General features: G+C 49.5%; 5 protein-coding genes and 1 non-coding gene across 6 annotated transcripts; 3 read left to right on the forward strand and 3 right to left on the reverse strand.

The window, feature by feature from the left end:
- The first annotated feature begins 60 nt into the window (after window positions 1–60).
- Window positions 61–2,491, forward strand: F5J12DRAFT_790360 (kinase-like protein). Its single transcript, XM_051743823.1, has 6 exons — window positions 61–1,006; window positions 1,055–1,228; window positions 1,283–1,470; window positions 1,516–1,598; window positions 1,648–1,797; window positions 1,847–2,491. The coding sequence occupies exons 1-6, from the start codon at window positions 182–184 to the stop codon at window positions 2,413–2,415; spliced, it is 1,989 nt and encodes a 662-aa protein (XP_051605440.1). The 5' UTR covers window positions 61–181; the 3' UTR covers window positions 2,416–2,491.
- Window positions 2,488–2,570, reverse strand: F5J12DRAFT_t6. The gene has a single exon. It is a non-coding gene; the product is annotated as a tRNA-Arg (tRNA).
- Window positions 2,571–2,597: 27 nt separating this feature from the next.
- On the forward strand, window positions 2,598–3,517 carry F5J12DRAFT_790364 (uncharacterized protein). The gene is made up of 3 exons (XM_051743824.1): window positions 2,598–2,897; window positions 2,970–3,255; window positions 3,321–3,517. Exons 1-3 carry the CDS (start codon window positions 2,697–2,699, stop codon window positions 3,389–3,391), a joined length of 558 nt encoding a protein of 185 aa, XP_051605441.1. The 5' UTR covers window positions 2,598–2,696; the 3' UTR covers window positions 3,392–3,517.
- Window positions 3,518–3,569: 52 nt separating this feature from the next.
- F5J12DRAFT_790366 (uncharacterized protein) lies at window positions 3,570–5,240 on the forward strand. The gene is made up of 3 exons (XM_051743825.1): window positions 3,570–4,832; window positions 4,889–5,040; window positions 5,089–5,240. Exons 1-3 carry the CDS (start codon window positions 4,013–4,015, stop codon window positions 5,128–5,130), a joined length of 1,014 nt encoding a protein of 337 aa, XP_051605442.1. The 5' UTR covers window positions 3,570–4,012; the 3' UTR covers window positions 5,131–5,240.
- Window positions 5,241–8,765, reverse strand: F5J12DRAFT_790374 (uncharacterized protein). Its single transcript, XM_051743826.1, has 9 exons — window positions 8,426–8,765; window positions 8,323–8,375; window positions 8,150–8,272; window positions 7,852–8,098; window positions 7,671–7,795; window positions 7,431–7,617; window positions 7,324–7,382; window positions 7,214–7,273; window positions 5,241–7,161 (listed from the first exon to the last, which is right to left on the reverse strand). Exons 1-9 carry the CDS (start codon window positions 8,664–8,666, stop codon window positions 5,404–5,406), a joined length of 2,853 nt encoding a protein of 950 aa, XP_051605443.1. The 5' UTR covers window positions 8,667–8,765; the 3' UTR covers window positions 5,241–5,403.
- A 33-nt stretch (window positions 8,766–8,798) lies between these two features.
- F5J12DRAFT_790376 (uncharacterized protein) lies at window positions 8,799–18,757 on the reverse strand. The gene is made up of 33 exons (XM_051743827.1): window positions 18,499–18,757; window positions 18,299–18,445; window positions 17,107–18,252; window positions 16,890–17,057; window positions 16,627–16,836; window positions 16,498–16,575; window positions 16,101–16,450; window positions 15,930–16,050; window positions 15,627–15,879; window positions 15,381–15,580; window positions 15,037–15,326; window positions 14,917–14,986; window positions 14,600–14,866; window positions 14,336–14,548; window positions 14,245–14,283; window positions 13,955–14,194; window positions 13,882–13,896; window positions 13,687–13,831; window positions 13,377–13,638; window positions 13,228–13,323; window positions 12,967–13,180; window positions 12,561–12,911; window positions 12,438–12,503; window positions 12,153–12,366; window positions 12,010–12,105; window positions 11,828–11,943; window positions 11,598–11,780; window positions 11,336–11,549; window positions 10,999–11,279; window positions 10,293–10,950; window positions 9,689–10,245; window positions 9,311–9,666; window positions 8,799–9,256 (listed from the first exon to the last, which is right to left on the reverse strand). Exons 1-33 carry the CDS (start codon window positions 18,697–18,699, stop codon window positions 8,941–8,943), a joined length of 8,133 nt encoding a protein of 2,710 aa, XP_051605444.1. The 5' UTR covers window positions 18,700–18,757; the 3' UTR covers window positions 8,799–8,940.
- Between the last annotated feature and the right edge of the window lie 21 nt (window positions 18,758–18,778).

The following is an 18,778-nucleotide window of genomic DNA, read 5'->3' on the forward strand; positions in this document are numbered from 1 at the left end:
TCTTTTTCATTATTTATTTTAAAACATCCGGGTATTATCCAAATCATCTTCCACGTGACCACCACACATACGCGACCATCTGTCGCGTTCGACGCGGAACAGCACATATTCGTTTGTTCGCCATTTCCCAGCTACCACAGTCTGTTCTCCGTGGCCGCCCTTCTTGACTCCCGGACGCAAGATGACGACTTTGCTATTCTCTCAACATTCGTCTAATCCTTTGGAGGTTGCGTCCTCTGACCCACGCAACAGGTCATATCACAAAGAATATCACGCTGCTAGGAAAGTAAATGGCCCTCGAAATTTCACCTCAGAGGATGCTGGAGATGGTTCCGCCCACAAAGACTTGGAGGATTATCGCGACCACCTTGCCAAGCTGTACCAATCATCGGCGATGAAGCCAAAGCCAGAGGAGGTACCTATCATGATCGACTTAGACGAAGGAATGGAAAGGGAAGAAGACATCAACTCCATGGATTGTCCACAGGATATGTGTGATTTTGACGGAGAGGAAGCCGACGAAGACGAGGTCGAGGACGCAGACATAGACGCACAGGGGGAGACAGACGAAGAAATGACCATACATCTTAAACCTCCAGAAGAACAGCAGGAAATACAACTTGAGATCGCTAACCTCGTGGCCGCTGTCCCACAACTTTCCAAGGACTACAAGTTCGTGGACAGGCTGGGGACAGGAACGTTCTCATCTGTTTACAAAGCTATCGACCTTTGGTATCACACGAAGTGGGACAACACGCCTTGGCACGGGCATCACCCACCACACTCCTCTGCACACCACCAGTCTGTACCCTATCCGGAAGGGAGCAAGGTATTCGTCGCCATCAAACGCATTTACGTAACTAGTAATCCTGAACGAATACGCAACGAAATCTCCATCATGCAAGACTGTCGGGGAACCCGTCACACATGTCAACTCATAACAGCATTCCGACACAAAGACCAAGTCGTCGCTGTTATGCCATACCACCACAATGCTGACTTCCGGGTAAGTGACACCGTGGACGACTGGGCTGCAGTCATTATGCTCTTAAAGGAATTTTACAGAGATCTCCCAATTGCGGGTATAAAGGCTTACTTCCGATGTATGTTTCGCGCCCTGCGAGACGTTCACTCCAGAGATATCATACATCGCGATGTCAAACCTGCCAATTTCCTTTTCGATCCACGAACAGGCGTCGGCATTCTATGTGACTTCGGCCTTGCTAGTGTCAGTTTCCCGGGCAGCATTGCACTTGGTCCGCTCCTCACGCTTTAGCTGCAGCGCATAGAAACATCCACCCCAACTCACGCTGCCTGCTTCCATACACCACCTTCACGAAGATACCCACATGGCAAACCGCGATCCCGGAATGAGTATGACTCTGAACTCCTCAAGAAAATGCAAAAAGAGGCCAGACAGAAAAGCTCATGGCCCAGTGACAGGGTGGGGTACCCTGACAAGGACACTCGGTATGCCATGTTCTCCTTTACATTGCCGAGCTAAGTTTGCAGTAGACCACATTCAAAGGCTAACCGGGCAGGGACACGTGGCTTTCGTGCACCAGAAGTTCTTCTCAAGTGTGGTCAGCAGTCAGGGGGTGAGCTTCATCTGGCTACGAGGAGGTATATACTGACCGGTCTATGAAGCCGTTGATGTCTGGTCCGCTGGCATGATCCTTCTTTTCTTTCTAACGGGAAAGTTTCCTCTCTTCCAGTCTAGCGACGACATCGAGGCCCTCATGGAAATTGCGACCATTATTGGCCGACAAAAAATGGAGAGGACTGCGCTTCTGCACAGTCAGTACGGCTGGTCAATCGAGTGCTAAGTTCTGAACATTATTCCCAGGCCGTACTTTCGCAACGAATGTACCCTCGATAACGAACGAGGGCATAAGCTGGAGTGACTTCGTCGAAAAACAGAACCCTTGTTTACGGGAGGTCCGGCGCCCGGATGACCAATATTATCCTCACAACGTTGCCCATAGCTCTTTGCACCATTCACAACCGCCCCCCTCATCATCACCCACTTCCGACAAGTTGTCAGGATCAAGCTCTCCTGCCCCTGTTGCGTTTCCAACACAGGAATCCCACACCCGGGATGTTGAGAATGCATTGAATCTTCTCGAGTCACTAATGGAGCCAGATGCAACTCGCCGGATAACTCCACGCGACGCACTATACCACCCCTTCCTGGCCGATCCATCAGAACCTGAAGACGATGATCTGTTTCCTCACCCCTTCGGCGAAGGTGTATGTGGAAAATACCACTATATCGATAAGGTTACAAAGGACCCTTATGTCCTTGTGAATGTTGATGGGAAGGAGAGTGTGCGGAGACTGGTGGCAGGAGAAGGCATTGCTATCGGAAAGGACCCGTGTGAGTTTCACAGCAAGGAAATTGGTCTACAACAGTAGTTTGGTGGCACTAGATGCATGTATTTTTTGTATTCGGAATCGTACGCCTTTCAAGCGGGAAGAAAAAAAAGATGACCACCGCAGGACTCGAACCTGCAACCTTTTGGTGCCGTCGGCGATCGAAGCCAAACGCGCTACCATTGCGCTAGGTAGCCATGTTTTTCTTGGCACAGCGGTCATGTCGAGGGGCATTGCCCATTCTGGGTCTCTGCAGGGGAAGGAGGGACCTTGGCATCCTTTTGTATGGTCCACTCACTGACAGATACATTACAGATAAACTCATGGCCCTGAACTGGGTGATACTGGACGCAATCCGCAATCCTGTTCCTATACAGGACGAGACGATTATAACAACTGTAGACGTCGAATGCACACTTCTCATCCCTGATGGGGCTCCACCGTCCACTTCTTCGGCTTCTATGGCGGCTGGTGATCACCCAAAGATGAAAGAGAGTGGGAAAATGCACTTGACAGATAAACGAGTAAGCTTGTCCAAGCATCTCTATGGATGGAGCCAGGCCACTCATCATGGTCTTCGGGCACCCTATCTGTAGCTAATATTTACAAGTCATTCCGGCAGGAGTGCTAAACTCCCGTTCGAATCGTTGACTATACCCCTGGAGTCAATCCTATCGTCTAAGTTCGAGCAGCCTTTCTTCGGCTCTAACTATCTCGTGCTCGGCGTCAGGCCGTCTGTCGGTGGCGGGCTTACCCATGGTACGATGCTCGAGATACGGTCTCTCGATACTGGTCTCTTTGCATTCGTCAGCATCCTTGAGAAGACGAGGGAGAAGGCCATTTATATGAAGAGACGGTCGTTAGATGATGAAGAGAACCTGCGTACGTTATTTCGTCTTGTCACCCGGGTTCCCGTCGCTTGATAGCGTACTTACTCACCCTGATAGCTGCGTATTCATCTAGTACGGTGGCCGGTTCATCCCACTATGATGACCTGCCCCCAGGTTATGACTCGTGAAGGTGTAGCAGTAGGTAGTCTAAGGAACTTGTACGGAACATTTCGTTGTGTAAATCCTTAAAATTGTGCCAGTAACGAATGACCAGCGCCATGGACTCATCAGCGTCAAACTGCTTCGAGTCCTTGTTCATCAACGGTAGTGTCAGGGGCTAACTTCCAAATGGGCCGTTTGCGGTCATGCTTCTTCGCCTGATCAACAACCACGTCCGCTTAACCGTTGTACCAAAAGTACCTCGGGGAGTACATATGTCGATTGTCTGAAACCCAGGTAAGCCAGCGTGCTTAAAACTTGGCAGGTCACCTAAAGTGTATTCGACTGGTGAAGAACCACGGTTAGTGACTTCAGGCTCACTTTTACCCTCACAACCTGTTTGATATGACACCGGTGAAGTGCAAGATTCCATATTTATCCGCCATTTTAAATTTGACTCTCTTAGTGAAGCCTATCGTCACCAGCTTTAGTGATGGTCGGGCCATACTGTAGCAGCGGAGTGGATTAGTCGTGCCCCAATCACCGCTTCCCAATTTTTTCGCTGCTTTCTCCACATGACATCACCGATGACAGCAACGCAATCTACCCAGTGAATATATGAGGGAAAGGATGGAGGTACTCGCCTTTGGATGTATCCCTCTTTCTTGAGAACAGGTCTCAGATATTCTTGCAAACGCAGCGCCGCAGGACTCGCTCGACTGTCTCCGTTTACTTCAAGCTCGTTGTACTCTCATAGCTCTAGCTCCCATTCCATGACTACTGAAAACGCCAAGTTTGCCGCTCAAAACCTTTTCGATGTTGATGGCTGGGTCTGCGTAGTCACCGGTGGAGGTACTGGCATCGGTCTCATGATCGCCCAAGCTTTCGCCAACAACGGGGCGAAGGTTTACATTACATCTCGCCGACAAGACGTTCTCGAGAAAACGACCAAACACTGGGGCTCCGCCCTCATTCATCCAAGAGGCAAACTTATCCCAGCAGTTTGCGATGTTACTTCCAAAGACTCTATTCGTCGATTAGTCGACGAGATTGAGAGGAGTGAAAGCCAGGTTGATCTGCTTGTCAACAATGCTGGTATCAGCAAGACGACGAGCGACGTAGAGAAGGGGGAACAAAGTGTTAATGCGCTTGCTGAAGAACTCTTCAATGAAGACCCCAATCACTGGGGGGACATCTACAGAACAAATGTCATAGGTCCCTTCTTCGTTTCTGCTGCCTTTCTGCCCCTCCTCCATGCCGCCTCCAAGAAGTCTCACCTTACTGGCTCTGTCATTAACGTCTCTTCCATCTCCGGCATCACTCGCAACACACAACACCACATCAATTATAACGTGTCAAAAGCTGCTACTATCCATCTAACGACCTTGCTCGCACAAGAATTTCGGAGGAAGGCGGTTCGGGTCAGGGTAAATAGCATTGCACCAGGTATTTTTCCCTCAGAAATGACAGGTCAGTTTTCAGTTCATAGCAGCCGTCGGATTATTCTGATGTTTTTTGGCCATAAGCGGGCGGATCGGACGAATACAATAAATCTCAGCTTCCCCATGGGGAGGAGTTCGGGAAGAAAAAAGGTATCCCTGCCGATCGGCCGGGCCGGGAAGAAGATGTAGCTCAAGCAGCTTTAATGTTGGCGTGTAACCAATACGCCTATGGTCAGGTGTGCACCCTCAGAACTACTAATTTGTTTAGTGCTCATTTGGGTTAGACTTTGGCCATCGATGGTGGGTATCTTTTGGTAAACGGCTGAGCTACCTCGGTTCAGCTCGAGACACGCTCGAATGCAACATATTAGGCTTTCGCAATAGATTCCGTAGCAAGTCATAGCCGTAGTTCCGTACACATGTCCATTGTTAAATGTCACTGTCTAAGGTGGATATCCGTTCATGAGTGAGCGCCCGAGTTATAAATACAAATGAGAGTTGGATAGTGGGTTCGAGGGAGAGATCAATCAGAATAAATCGTAGCTGCAACATAAGATAGATGTACTGCGGAGAATGAACTCCTAATACCGTGTAGTCGGTCATATATCCCGTCCTTGGGATTCGCGTCCGAGGTGTCGATGTATGACTGGTTCTTCGCGAAGACTGCTGCCGAACATGGTGGACTTGTGAAGGCTAGGTGGCTCCAGTGTAGTTCTAGCTGTTGCCCAGGACGTGAGTCTGGGGGCGAGTGATGAGGAGGGGGTACTCGATCGCGGAGGACGCGACCTTGATGTATCTTCACTAAAACTTGGGGCCTTCCCGGAGGAGCTTGTGAAAGAGGACGCCAGTGACGATGTCGCAGCAGTGCTTGCGACTCCCGAGATGGTGTGTGCAGCCGCTTGTTTGAAGCCCAGGACGGTCCGACTTATGGTCCGCAGAACAGAGGGCTGCTCATGCATTGGCTGGCGTTGAACGGAAGCTCCAGAGTCATCAACCTGCTTCGTAAACTTCGAATGGATCGATGAGTCTGAGGCGCCACGTCGATGGAGTTTGTGTTCAGGCGGTAAGGGCCCCGGGATGTCATTCCCTTCCGAATCATGCCTACGAATAATCTCCGCATCGAGCACGGCGTCCACGTCTCTTGACATCTGCGACGTATGTCGTTTCCTCAGTGTGGATCTACCGATAGTAGCCGGTCCGCTGTCCGGTGCTACAGATCCGAAACACGTAGACTGCACACGTCGAGGCACACGAGGGAGGACAACCCAAGGCTCTGATGGTTCCTCTACACGTGGTGCACCAACAAAGATGCCCATAACATTGGGGACACTGGTCGTCGTTGAGGTCTGACTGTGCAATTTCAAATCTAGAAACTTGTCCCCCACACCATCTCCCTCGCCAGTTGGACTATGTGACGAGAACATTGTCGCAACGGATCGACCTGCCCCAGCGCCAGAAAATTCTACGTTCACGGTAGTGGTGGAAGCAGCGAGCGCAGGTCCAATCTTGGGCACAGGTCGAGGGTGCCGGAGTTCCGCCCTTCCTCGGCTAATCTGCCGAGAAGGGGAGATTGTGAGCGGGGCGCCGCTCAGATCGTATAACGACGTTCCAAACAGTTTGGTGAAGGGCGACATCCAACTCAACCCGACGGCAGAGCCTGACGACTTTCGCTCCCTTTCCATTGCCTCCGCTTTGACAGGGTCGAGGGCCATTTCGCTGACTTTACTAGCAATAGACGGTTCCAGTATAATGTCGTTCAGCGTGACACGCATTTGGCCCATCTCGTCGAACGCATCTTTGACTAATTTGAACAAGGCACGTAGGTCTCTTCGCGTGCACAAAAGGGCCATTTTCTCATCTTCAAGGAATACTCTGTACTGCGAACGCAATTGCGGAACTTCTGTTAGGATGTTACTGACTGTCGTGCGGGAGAGGTGCTTGACATCTGCACCTAGAAGATGCTGTCTTTTGAGCCGATTCGTGAGCGTGAGAGCATCGGCTTGAGACATCCGATGCAGAAGAGACAGCATGCGTTCCAAGAGGCCGGACATATGCGAACCTTGACCATCGAAAAGGGAAGAGGACTCTGATCGTCCATCGTGGAGGGTCGATGAGGGTTGGTCGATGCAACATGGCATGGGGCTCATAGTGAGCCATCGATCCGTCTGTACGGCTTTCGTGGCCTGAGTAACAGGAGATGATCCCTGAGCGTAGTCAAAACCATCGGTCTCCAAGTTAGTTGAAAAGGACGAGCAGACTGCGTATGGATGGGTGAGACTGGGGTCCTTTTGTGCAGAAAATAGGAAGGATTCCGTTGGAGAGAGTGGCCGGCAACTTGTCTCAGGTGTTAGTGGCTCCTACATTTCTAATAAGTGGGAATAGATAAAATGTAACAAGTCAGCGACTCACGTAGTCACGTCGGCACCTAGGCTCCACACTAGCAGGGCGCTTCGCGGAACTTAGTAACAGCTATTTATGCGTCAGTAATCGTGAATCAGCGGAATGCTGCTCGAGCTCACGGAGTCTTTTCCAAGTGGGGAAGGTCCGTCAGTGAAGGTGCACTTTGACGGGGGGTCGACTACTGCCAGGTACGTTAATCGACTTACATGAAAGTCCTAAATCTTACCTCGGATGGGTGGAATGATGTTATACTCTTCCGTTCGTGTCCGCAGTGCCTGTAGATCTTCCTGTGATTCTGTTAAAAGCGCGTGTAGCTCTTGGTTGTCAGCCCTCAGGGCCTCATTGTCCATAACCAAGGATTCCAGAGCGTTCGATATTTCAGAACTCTCTTGGATTGCTGCATAATTCATATGCTAAAGTCCTGTAATGTCAGGCCGATATCAGCGGGAACGAAGTTCAACCCTACACGATTCTGCAGCTCTTCCAAGCGCATGCGAACCTCTTGTAAGAATGATTCCGATGATTCCAATCTTTGAACTCGTTTCGTTTCGAGATTGCTTTGGAGGCGACGGACTTCTGCCTGGAGCTTATCTGTGTAATGCGTAAGCTACGTTGCCAATTTGGCCTGTATGAGAGAATCAAGTCACCGGCACGATCAGAAAGAGCAGTCAAACGCGCTTCTGCTTGTTTAGCTCTCTGGACTTGACATTCACATTCCTGCCGGATGTCATCTTTCTCTCGGAGAGCCGTGGCTAGCTTGGCATCGAGCGCCACAGAACGTGCATGATGCGCTGCCAACTTCGACACTGTGCTACGCGCTTCCTCCAGCTCTTGTAAAACATCCTTGTTGGATGCCTCAGAAACTTCATTGTTCAGTAGAGCTTGGGTAAGGCGCTATTTGAGGCGTTACGATTTCATCATAATCGTAATCGAAAGGGAGCCGACCTTCTGAAGAACCGCGTTCTCTTGGATGAGCTCGGTAATTTGGAAATCCACATCTGTATCCCGCCTGGAAGCTTCGCCATGCGTCTCGTCCGCTGAAACCTCGTGAGGAGTAGCGTCACCCGGCTGCACGTGAATTAATGAGGAAGCACTGCAGCAAGCAGCCCAGAACCAACCTCGTGTTGTCGCACGTATGCCTCATGTCTCCGCAACAAGGCAGAACCAACTTCTGAATGACAAGTTTTACGACCCAGTGACAGCTCGCGGTTTCTGACTTACCGGCACTTAAAATGAGCCTACTCTCGAGCCTGGTCTTCAACGCTAACCAATTCTTTGTAACTTCGCAATCTTCCTCCCCGCAGCAGCAAAGCACATTCTGCTGAGGCTCTGGAGACAGTAAGCGGGAAAAGTTATTTAAAGCGAGCGTGAGGTCGTCAACGGAGCTAGTGGTGCCGTGTAGGGTGCTTGCTAAGACAGAGTCTGGGGTAGTTGCATGAGCCGTATCTAACACACTTTGCATTGAATAACGACTTTGTGTAGGAGCAACGACCCTTTGAACTTGATAGCGTTATGATGATGTGGTATTCGTTCAAGAGAAGTGTTGTTATTAGGGATACTGACGGAATCGGCAGGTGCTCTATCGAAAGACGCCGTGGGAATACTTCTCGCTTGATCCGTATGACGTATTACATAAAGCTGTATTATGGACTACGTATGAGGACAGGGAGTGGGGAAGAAATATAAGTGCTGAATAAACTACATAACACCATTGCAATCCATAAAATATGTCCCGCCTACTCTAGCCCGACAATCTTGAGAACCAGATCAGAAATCCAGGCTGCAATTTTGGCCCATTGTCCCCTGTTAGGGGTGAGAAATTGGAAGCTTGTGGTGAGTCCATCCATCCCCAAGTCCTCCAGCCGCTTCTTCAGTCCATGCATTGAACTATCATCATCCGTAGTGCTGAGAGTAGACCTTGAGCTACCTTTCAAGGAAGATATAAAGATGTTGTCTTGAGACGCTCGGAAAATGCCCGATACAGTCTTGATTATAGCGGCGTTCCTGGTTTTTGCGAAGGCATCCTCGATTCTATCTTGCAATGTCTCGTATCTGTGGGGACAATTTTGAGTCAAGCCGAAGGGAAAATTAAACACAAGAACTTACACCATGAATGGAAGATTTGGATGAGCACTGCCAACATCCAATAGCAAGTTGTACAACATCTCGGTCTCAGCATTATCCCTCTGAGCCGTTGTGAGCATGGTCGTTGCAAACGTGACCGTCAATAGCGCAGCCGTGCTGTCCGTGACAGGAAGCATATTGATAGGCACTCGTGGAACAAAGTCATTCTCGCCCCGTACGGCGGTCGCACCCTGCAAGAGCTCCTCTGCATGGCAGTCTCGCAGGAGTCTGACATAAGAATCGCGGGTGGTGGAGAACGGGATAAGTGCGACAAAGTAGCCAAGGGCATCCTGGCAAAGCATAGACTGGGAACCAGAACTGTTGCACCGAACGGTGACCTGTGAGCAAACTCCTTAGCACCATTTCTGCGGACGATTTCAGTTGGTTAAGGCGAACGCCCTTGAAGATGATGGCCGCAAGAGAGAAGGAGAAACTAGACTCGAATGATAGACACAACAGGCGATCTAGTTGGCTGACAGTGTCTTCTAGCTGAGCCCGTCCGTCGAGTAGAACCTTGGGAATGGTAGTGCCGTCAAATGCACCGTGTTTCTCCAAAGTTTCGACCGCCGCGCGGAGTAGATCAGCAGCTTCTGCGTAAAAGGCGATATAACTGGACTGAAGGAGGGCAACGGCTAGCCAGAACAGCTGACATAGATAACTCGACCCTTCATCCAAGGCAGGGACGATTTTGCATATACACCTCAGCATGGAGGCAACAGTTATTGTGTCCGTTTCTGTGGACTGCCCAAGAGCTTGCTTGAAAGCAACCAACATTTGATACACGAGATCGTCGTCAACGTCAGAAGTTGCTAGGGTTCCGAGGACAAGGAACGCCCGGGACTGTATGACAGCGGGAAGCTGAAAAGCAGTAGACGTTGCCAAACTCATCCACCGTGCTCGCCATACATTCAAGAGACCTGGAAGCGAGTGAGGTATAGTCATAGTGAACCAAGTTTACCCTTACCTCTCGAGCCCGAGGCAACTTCCATGATCTTGGCAAGTAGTAGTGTCAACTCCTCATGTGAATCGATGGCTGCCCTGTCATTCGAGGGGTCGTAATTACAGTAATCACTTGTGCGTGATTGCCGGGTGAGGCCAAAGAGCTGAAGCTTTTCAGCTGTCATCATCTCGTCAACGAGAGCACGAAGATTAGGTCCGCTAGGGTCATCAGCCCTCGCAAGAAGTAGGGACTGAAGGAAGTTCATAACAAGCCCGTAGATCGACTTGCGTACCAGAGTCTGCCCAGTTCCAGCCACAAGAGTGACGACATGGCAGATGTCTGGGAAGTATAGTTGGTCATGGAAAGCTTGCTTGGAGTAGTTACTAGCCACATGAGCAAAGCGTGCCAAGGTGGCTATTTCGTTCCAATGAATATTTTCCGGCAGAGTTTTTGAAGGCTTAAGGGATGTCTTTCCAAGAACTTTGCGAAGCTTCACGAAGATCTTTCCTCGCATATTGATAGAGGAGAGGCCAGCTGCCGTCCGCGTTATAGTTTCGCATCTGCGTGAGCCTACACCACCGTCTGCTGCAGCACGGACCAGCTCGTCCAGCACAATGTTCAGTATTGACGAATCCTGTTTCCCGATCTCTGCCCAGATATGTTTATGGACCATTGATGATATCTGAAAATTCGTCAGCACCGGGGTGGGCTTGGACAAATAAACAATTACCTCGAGATCAGAGACAGTCAAGTCGATCAGCGAGCGAACGCAATCCCGTAAACGGGCACCCGAATGTTCGTACAATGGACCAGAGGGCATACAAAAGAATGCCAGATTCCTTACCCATGGACTCATGTACTGTAAACAATTGATGCGTTGCGCGACCTTCGCCTTGTCCATCCCTGAGGCCATCACGTTCAAGAAATCTAAGGTGATCTTTGGCGCAAAGCTCGCAAGGCGCTCGCTTAGGCCTATGACAAAGGTAGGGATATCACCAGGTAAGATGCCAGCTTTTGGACGGTTCGCCGGTTAGTGAATTTACGCTACGTTGAATGCAACAGCATACCTTTAGAAGTGATTACTGGATTTTTGTCGTAGTTCAGATACGAGCAAATAGCACCTAATAGATCGTAAGCTGCGCTACGGAGTTCCTCTTCTTCCGAGTCAATGTTGAGCATCCCAACATGGAGGAGGGTGGCGGATACATTCGAAAACCTAGGAAATCTTTCCGAACTGAAGGTATGATTGTCGCGAAGTTGACTCTTCGCAGCCCTGATAGACTGTAAACAAAGTCAGTTTGATGCGTGTTACTAATAGTGCTGGCTGACCTTCACAATAGCGTCACGAGACTGCGAAGAAAAGTAGGATGTAGAACTCGGTTTACTCAAGCGTATGATAAATTCGTTCGGGTCTAAGCCGGTCGAGACGTTGTAGACGTCACTAACATCCGCGAGAGGGATGATCTCTGTACATTTGCAAGACAAAGAAGGTGATATTACGACAGCTCGTATCTGCTGAGTGGTTAGTTCAGCCAGGATGCCTGATAAAGTCTCCTGACCGATGTTATACGGATGTGTGTGACCGCAACCTCCATTTTAACGGGCATGCGAATGTCCTGAGCCTGTCTCATAGTCACGTCGGCAAAAGGTGAATTGTTTTCATCTTCCAAGGAGGCTATTGAAAAAAAGGAGGGAAAACAACAAAAATCAGAAGCAAAGCATCAATCATACTGGTACATACCAGGATATTCGAGTACAGAGCGACACCCCCGAGGGACATGTTGCATTAATTCCCGGACCGACGGACATATTTTCACACCAGATGAGAGAACCGTTCCTAGACAACTTGTTATTGAATATCGGAGGTGGCACGTGGCAGCATACCTGCTGATATATTGTACAGTCGCCTTAAGTACCGTTGCGTCAGTGAGTTGGCGTTGAGTACATAGATATTAGTAAATCGTTGCCGGACGTCGGAGGGGATTAGCTGTGAACATGTATTCATCCACTGGACGGGGATTTCGGACGTCGAGGTGAAGGAAGTGCAATCCAGAATGATCTCATAATATCTATGATTGTACTCTGCGCCGGTTAGGGTCTGATTTGTGGATCAACTTAGGTCTACATCTGAGGGTAATGAGCCTTACCTTCAAGATGTGATATATCAACAACTCGACTATCGAGGGCTTCTACATCTATTCTGCGGACGCGCAGGACAAAGATTGCAGGATGGTCCTAGAAAACGCACAGACATAATTAAGGGTTAGAAATTAGACTGCTCGCAGTACGCACCGTGGGAACGTCTGCCGGAACAAAAACTTCTCGTACTGACTCGATGCTTCGGTGAGCACATCGATTCATCAAACCGATGAAGTCCCGATGTTCGCGGCTGGGAAGCTGCGAGAAGCGAGGGACCTCGGGAGCTTCCTGGAGTTCCACCAAGAGGCTGCAAAGCTGGTCCCACGCACGCTTGGCGCCAACAGTCGAGGTTTCCTCGTTGGGTTTCACATAGCTCAACAATTCCTTGCCAATTTTGTCGGCATGTTTGTCCAGAAAGCGATGTAGAACGATAGTATCCGTGTCATCAGCCGATGTACCCAACCATTCACTTGACTGCTCCTCCGCGGCTGCAGCAGAGTATTTCTGAATGAAAATTCGCGTGGCTTAGCCCAGCAAGCAACATTAACATTTCACTCACGTTAACTTCGCTGAGATATCTTGTGACATTCGTGATGTTTGCTTTCAGAAACTCGTTCAAACCAACCATGTGCGCCTCCTTAGCGAAGAAGATGTTGTTCGCTAAATTTTGAACCACTTTCGCTATTACCATCAAGCCTCGACGGATGACAGCGTCGTCTTTAGGTACTTCCACGTCAACGATCTCGGGTGCGACAATAGCTGGCGAAATAAACCTGTGACGACGTCAGCTGGCAATATATACTGACCAAGTATGACGTACCGCAGGAATATAAAAGCTCCAAGTGCAGCAAATTTCGACTCGGGCCATACTTGATACACAGACCGGGCCAGATGAGCGCAAACCTCTCGAAACATTCTAAGGGGATGGCGTTCAAAAGCGGATCGAATCAACACCTTGCGATCACTTACGGCGGAAGGGCAGGCACCGACGCGCTAATGATGTCCAGGAAGCTGGACGCGATGAATTCCACGTCCTTCTTATTTTGTTCCAGCTTGTCGGGACTAACTCTGACAGGATCAAGGTCGTAAGCGTGACCAGGGGGCATCGCTGTCATGGCATTAATTAGAGGTGAGATCAAGCTGCGCAAGTAGTTGTAGCCATGGATTCTCGCAAACGCAGACAGGAACCGTGTACAGGTGGAGTTACTTCGAAAGAGGGCCGCGTCACTCTCTAAGCCACGCTGTCAGCGAGTGCGTTCCAAGGAACAGACAACTTCACCTGTGTGGGCAATTTCCCGATCAATCATGGTCTTCAAAAGAGCCATCAAGGAGGCACGAGTATCGAAGATGTTCATCAGCACCGAAATCATCATGTCGACTTCATTAGGAGGACAACACTCGCATATCACCATTGGAAGTACCATCTAGAAATTGGTCAGTAATGGTGGAAGAGCAGGCAGGATAAAGCTACAACAGATCCTTTCACGAGCTAAGTCACAAATCATGATGAGCTGGAGAAATAACACTGACACTAGCAGCTCACGTACCTCACGCAACTGGTTTCGTCGAGCTTGTAGTTCGAGGTTCCCTTGAGGTTCAAACTTGGTGCCTTTGCCCAATACGCGTGCGAAGACATGTACAAAGATCACACGCTTCCTAACATCATCATCGTATGCGGAAGCTATACAATGCTTCACACCGCTCTCCGAATTAGCGACCACCAGGTGGGACAACCCCGTTATGGCGAGATCTCGCAAGTCAGCCTCTTTGTGAGAGATTTGTGACTTCTAATCATAACATCAGCTAAGATCATCTTGTTCCACGATGTCTCCTTCACCTTTTGCAAGGAAGGAACATCCGAGCAGCTGTCCGAACTCTAACGTGAGTGTGAGCCATAGCCAACCAAACGTAAGCCAAACAAGTCTCACTAGCTTGTCTGGCTGACAAATCTCAAGAGCCCTCAGAAGCACCTGTGAATACCGAATAAAAAGCCGAGAGATCGCATGTCCCAAATCATCACCGTCGTGTGTCACATTGGTATCAATAGGTTGCAACTTGAGCCGGTCGAGAAGTTTGACAATCGTCTTCAGACAAGCCAAGTTGATGTCATACTGAAGCAGCTTTGCGTCAGCATCCCGATGCTGTTACGATCATCAGAGGTTCATTCGACTTTTTACAAAGGAAAAACTAACCATGGCAGGGTCTTGGAACCATTCCATAAGAATGTCCACTATACGGTTACGGGACATATCATCTTTCCGCAGAGTTAAGGTATCGTTACGTTCACAAACGCTGTCACAAAGGGTACAGAACTTCACACGCATGCGGTACGCTCCAAGATCGTCGAACCGGGAGATAAACTCAGCCAGAAGGTAAAGAATGGACCCCAGGTCGATGCTGAGAGCTTCGTCAGGTGGAGACTGAGCATTATCGACGAGCATTTTCAGGGCAGTTAGCAGCTTTAGGTGGCTGTAAGATACGAGTAACTGCGAAGGTAGGATAAGCAAACCTGTTCGAGGAACAATGCATACTCTTCCTTATAATCCATTCCTGCGCCCTCAGTGATATTACGAGTGATCCTGCGTAATTGAAGGTCACCGTAAATACGTTAATAAAAGAGGTTACTTACTCATCAAGATGCTTGAAAAGTTTCGATAGCAGACGGGGGTTTAGCTCCGACCCAATGGCCTCCTTCGCCGTTTCGCGAACGCGAGCGTTTTCGTCGACGAGGGCAGCAGTTAGGAACTCGATGAAAGTATTGACTAATTCTTCTGGGTCACGCAACGCCCGCATCTCGTCGGGAAGATATTCCCCCATAATAACGGTAGTTAGGGCAGTGGGAACGTGCCGCTCTTGAACTGTAGCACCGCCAAACGAGGCCAAGAACAACGTCAGATGTTTCCATTGGGTAAATTTTTCCTGAAAGCGATCATCAGTACAAGCCAAAGGCCGTTTAATGACTAAAGGGCTGACATCAAGCGATCGCAACTGTTCCTGTGAGGTCAGGTGATATTCATCAAACGCGGCGGGAACAGCCAATGGGTGAGAAATAATAAACTCTGACAGCGCACTCCATCTCCAAAAGCACTCCTCCCAGACAGCAATATATATGGGAGAAGAGTATGCTATTAAGCGCAAAAGCTTTCTGACGCGCTTCTGCTCTCGGACACGACCTAGGATATCTCAGCATAAAGGACTTCATCTAGTCACCTGACCTACCAACGATGACAACACTGGGATCTCCGAGCTGTTCATATATTGGATTTCGTTTCGATCGTTCCTCTTCGGTAAGTCCTGTGTTAATCGGAGCTTTGGGGTGGCGTTCCGCCTGCGCAATAGAACGAAGTCCCTGGGCAGCAAGTTGCGAAACCTCGCTGTTTGCGGACGTAAGCGACACCAGGAACGCAATCTCCGTCAATGCAAATGCGGGTAAACGTTTCGCACTGAACTGCACTTTTGCAGCCCGGTCGCCCTAAAGGAGACTATGAGAGGTGATGGGATTTTCCGTACCAACCCACAAACCTCGCTCTTCCTGTAGTAGGCCTCGAGGACCTGAGAAGCGACGCTTATCCACATCCTCTGACTGTCTGGCTCCATCCTACTCATGAGAAGTTTCTTTGAAACACAGATCAAGGTGACAGACCTGTAACATTGGGTTCATGTCAACAAGAAATGAGGGAGGCTAAAACTTACAATAACCCTTCCATCCAAGATTCCAGCCTGTCATGAGAGGGATCCTCGGGATCCATGCGGAAGTATATATCCGTGAGCTGCTGAATAGTCATGGCCGCTCCGATCTTCACCGCTGTGTCTGCCTCAGAGTCCCAAATCCGGGCAGCAGTGGCAAGCCAGTCATCGAAATGAGAGCTGTCGATCTGCGAGATATAATAATCTGGAGAAGCTCTCCATAGTGTAAGAACGGCAATAAGCAACAAATCGGTATCAGGAAGAGTCTCGGATGTGAAACGCTTCGCCTTGGGTCGATCTGCCGCTCTCCTCAGAATACCGCTGCTATCAATTTCACTACCGCGAATAGAGGCCACCTGAGGAAAAATGAGTTATCGTATTCCTCCGACGTGTTTCAATTTACCCCGTAAATAGCCCGCAGTCTAGGACCGACAATAGATCTGAGTTTATCCAGTGAGCCTTGCCACGGAAGACGAGAGGCCTGATGCACTATATTTATCCTCTATTACGGTTCTATGTTTGCTATACATACCTCAGCGGCGAGCGTCGTACAAGCCTTGATAGCACAGATCTTGACGGCGTCAGACCGTTCAGGTTCCAAGCACGACGCAAATATCGGAAGCGACTCTTCTTCAGGCAAAAACCTAAAGGTGGTGACGAGCGCTTCAGCCCACGTTGCAACATCAACCTCTTCATAGGATTCCCAGAACGGACGCTGCTTAGCCGAGCATAGAATAACTCCCTACAATACAAAAGTTAAGCAGTCCTAGGACGAACAGGGGTTGGAACACCCACCTTAACCTCATGCGCTATATCCGCAGCAATATGCCTCACAGGCATCTCCCCCTCCGGAGATATCCTAAATCCTGCACGACACATGTCGATGGCGCAAACGATCGCCACGTCCGTTAACTTTGTATTCGAGTTGAAGTGTCTAAGAAGTTCTTCCACGAAACGTATGTCCTTATGGGGGTGTTAATTGACACTGATAATATTTAACTGGGAACCATACTTTGCGCTGGGTAGATGTCTTTTGCAGCACATTGAAACTTGAAGTATGAGAATGACTAGGAGTTTGATATTCCAAGCTGACACGATCCGGTGATAGACAAGCAAGGATTGTCAGCGTCGGCCACAGGGCACGCTCTCGTCCAGGTTCGTTGGCCATATATAGCAAATCAAACACTCGTTCTGGTGCACCCTCCAATCTACCCCTCGATCTAACCGCCTCGTTAAACTCTTGCGGATACAGGTCAATCCAGTTCCACAACGCCATACGGAGTGGAATAGCAACGGCGGCCTGCGCTTGCTTCTTCATGTTCACGAGTAAAGAGGATAGCTCATGAAGAACCTGAGTGAGGCGTGTCCTATCCATGGCACTGTGCGTCATGAGCTGCAGGTCAACGGTATCCGGGTTGTCATCTTGAGTACTGGCCAAATGACGAATCCTCTGACGGATTCTGCTAAAGACGATAGGCCAATTCAATGCCGACAGATGAAACACGATTCGGCCAGCGAACTTGCTTATGAGGAGGTTGAGGGCCAATGTTGACTTCACTAATGCCATATGCGTCTTTTCGAAATGGAAAGAGCGAGTAAGATACAAATGACCCGAGCTAGCGGCGGACTGGAACGACGTAGACGAATTCTTGAACCTCAAAGCAGGTTTGGATGTTTCGGACATCGGGAACGGGACAGGGGGTCCGTTGACATTGGAAAATTCTTCGAATTCCGGAGAAGAGATAGGTAGATCGACAGACTCGAAATCACGTAATGAGGCATCAGGGGCCAAGTTGGACGAAGACATCAAACGACTGTCTGGAGGAGCAGTTTGACGTAAATACATCACCATAACACTCAGAATGTACCGGGCGCAGTTGTCATCCAGAGGAAATGGTTCTGGTCCAGCAGGTGCAGTGGAAGATAATTCTGATGGGACTTTTCCGCTGTGTAGAGTGGATCCCGAGTATTTGGGGGCACTGGCATTATCGGATGTGCAAAGGGAGGGTGATCCTCCTTGACTTGCATGCAAACTTGACCTTGCAATCTCGTCCTGGCGAGAGCTCCACCTTGACGCCATTGTGACAGACAATATCTTCAGGATAAAAAGTTGTGACTGAAGTGCTTCAGTTGTCATATGCCCATCCTCGTCAATTTGCTTCTCTATGGTTAGTGGGTGGGAAGTTATCACACAAACCACGTACTTTCGTGAGACGCTCAAGAAGCTCGCAGAGAGAATATGCGATGATATCTAAGGAATCATGTGCGAGATCGACCAGGGCGTCGACGGCACTTTGTGTTGCGGTGTCCGCTTCGATAATGTCGAGGGCATGCCCAGAATGCGACGGAAGCTAAATGGGCAAGTCAACCCGTCGTCAACTTGGATCGACATGAAACCAAAAACCTTGTCCTTTATCCTATTTATCAATGCCTGTACGATTCTTTGCTGCGGAGTTGCTGACGCAGCTGTGTAGGCTATGGACGGAAGTTGAGGAAGACAAGCAACAGTGAGCGTATGGTGGGAATCGTTGCTTTTGTGAACTCTGGAGATGCTTGGAACGGGATTGGAGTGACCCGCCGAGGCGGATGGTCGGCGAATAGGCATGGCCTCCGTGAAAGCCAGTACTGAACAAACGAAGCACCAACGGGTGAGACAGCTACACGCCCAACTGACACTATTATAT

Source organism: Pisolithus orientalis, assembly GCF_024613125.1.
Source record: "Pisolithus orientalis strain OTSU chromosome Unknown F5J12scaffold_1, whole genome shotgun sequence".
Taxonomy (NCBI): Eukaryota; Fungi; Basidiomycota; class Agaricomycetes; order Boletales; family Pisolithaceae; genus Pisolithus; species Pisolithus orientalis.

Coding starts and splice junctions, on each gene's coding strand:
- F5J12DRAFT_790376 (XM_051743827.1), bottom strand. CDS start 18,699: ATGCCTATTCGCCGACCATCCGCCTCGGCGGGTCACTCCAATCCCGTT. Junction 15,581..15,626: donor TCCCAGTGTTGTCATCGTTG/GTAGGTCAGGTG, acceptor GAGATATCCTAG/GTCGTGTCCGAGAGCAGAAG. Junction 15,327..15,380: donor AACAGTTGCGATCGCTTGAT/GTCAGCCCTTTA, acceptor GATCGCTTTCAG/GAAAAATTTACCCAATGGAA.
- F5J12DRAFT_790374 (XM_051743826.1), bottom strand. CDS start 8,666: ATGCAAAGTGTGTTAGATACGGCTCATGCAACTACCCCAGACTCTGTC. Junction 7,796..7,851: donor TGCTCTTTCTGATCGTGCCG/GTGACTTGATTC, acceptor CGCATTACACAG/ATAAGCTCCAGGCAGAAGTC. Junction 7,274..7,323: donor CCCCACTTGGAAAAGACTCC/GTGAGCTCGAGC, acceptor ACGCATAAATAG/CTGTTACTAAGTTCCGCGAA.
- F5J12DRAFT_790366 (XM_051743825.1), top strand. CDS start 4,013: ATGTATCCCTCTTTCTTGAGAACAGGTCTCAGATATTCTTGCAAACGC. Junction 4,833..4,888: donor TTTTCCCTCAGAAATGACAG/GTCAGTTTTCAG, acceptor TTTGGCCATAAG/CGGGCGGATCGGACGAATAC. Junction 5,041..5,088: donor ACCAATACGCCTATGGTCAG/GTGTGCACCCTC, acceptor CATTTGGGTTAG/ACTTTGGCCATCGATGGTGG.
- F5J12DRAFT_790364 (XM_051743824.1), top strand. CDS start 2,697: ATGGCCCTGAACTGGGTGATACTGGACGCAATCCGCAATCCTGTTCCT. Junction 2,898..2,969: donor TGCACTTGACAGATAAACGA/GTAAGCTTGTCC, acceptor CCCTATCTGTAG/CTAATATTTACAAGTCATTC. Junction 3,256..3,320: donor AGATGATGAAGAGAACCTGC/GTACGTTATTTC, acceptor TCACCCTGATAG/CTGCGTATTCATCTAGTACG.
- F5J12DRAFT_790360 (XM_051743823.1), top strand. CDS start 182: ATGACGACTTTGCTATTCTCTCAACATTCGTCTAATCCTTTGGAGGTT. Junction 1,471..1,515: donor TACCCTGACAAGGACACTCG/GTATGCCATGTT, acceptor AGTTTGCAGTAG/ACCACATTCAAAGGCTAACC. Junction 1,798..1,846: donor GAGGACTGCGCTTCTGCACA/GTCAGTACGGCT, acceptor CATTATTCCCAG/GCCGTACTTTCGCAACGAAT.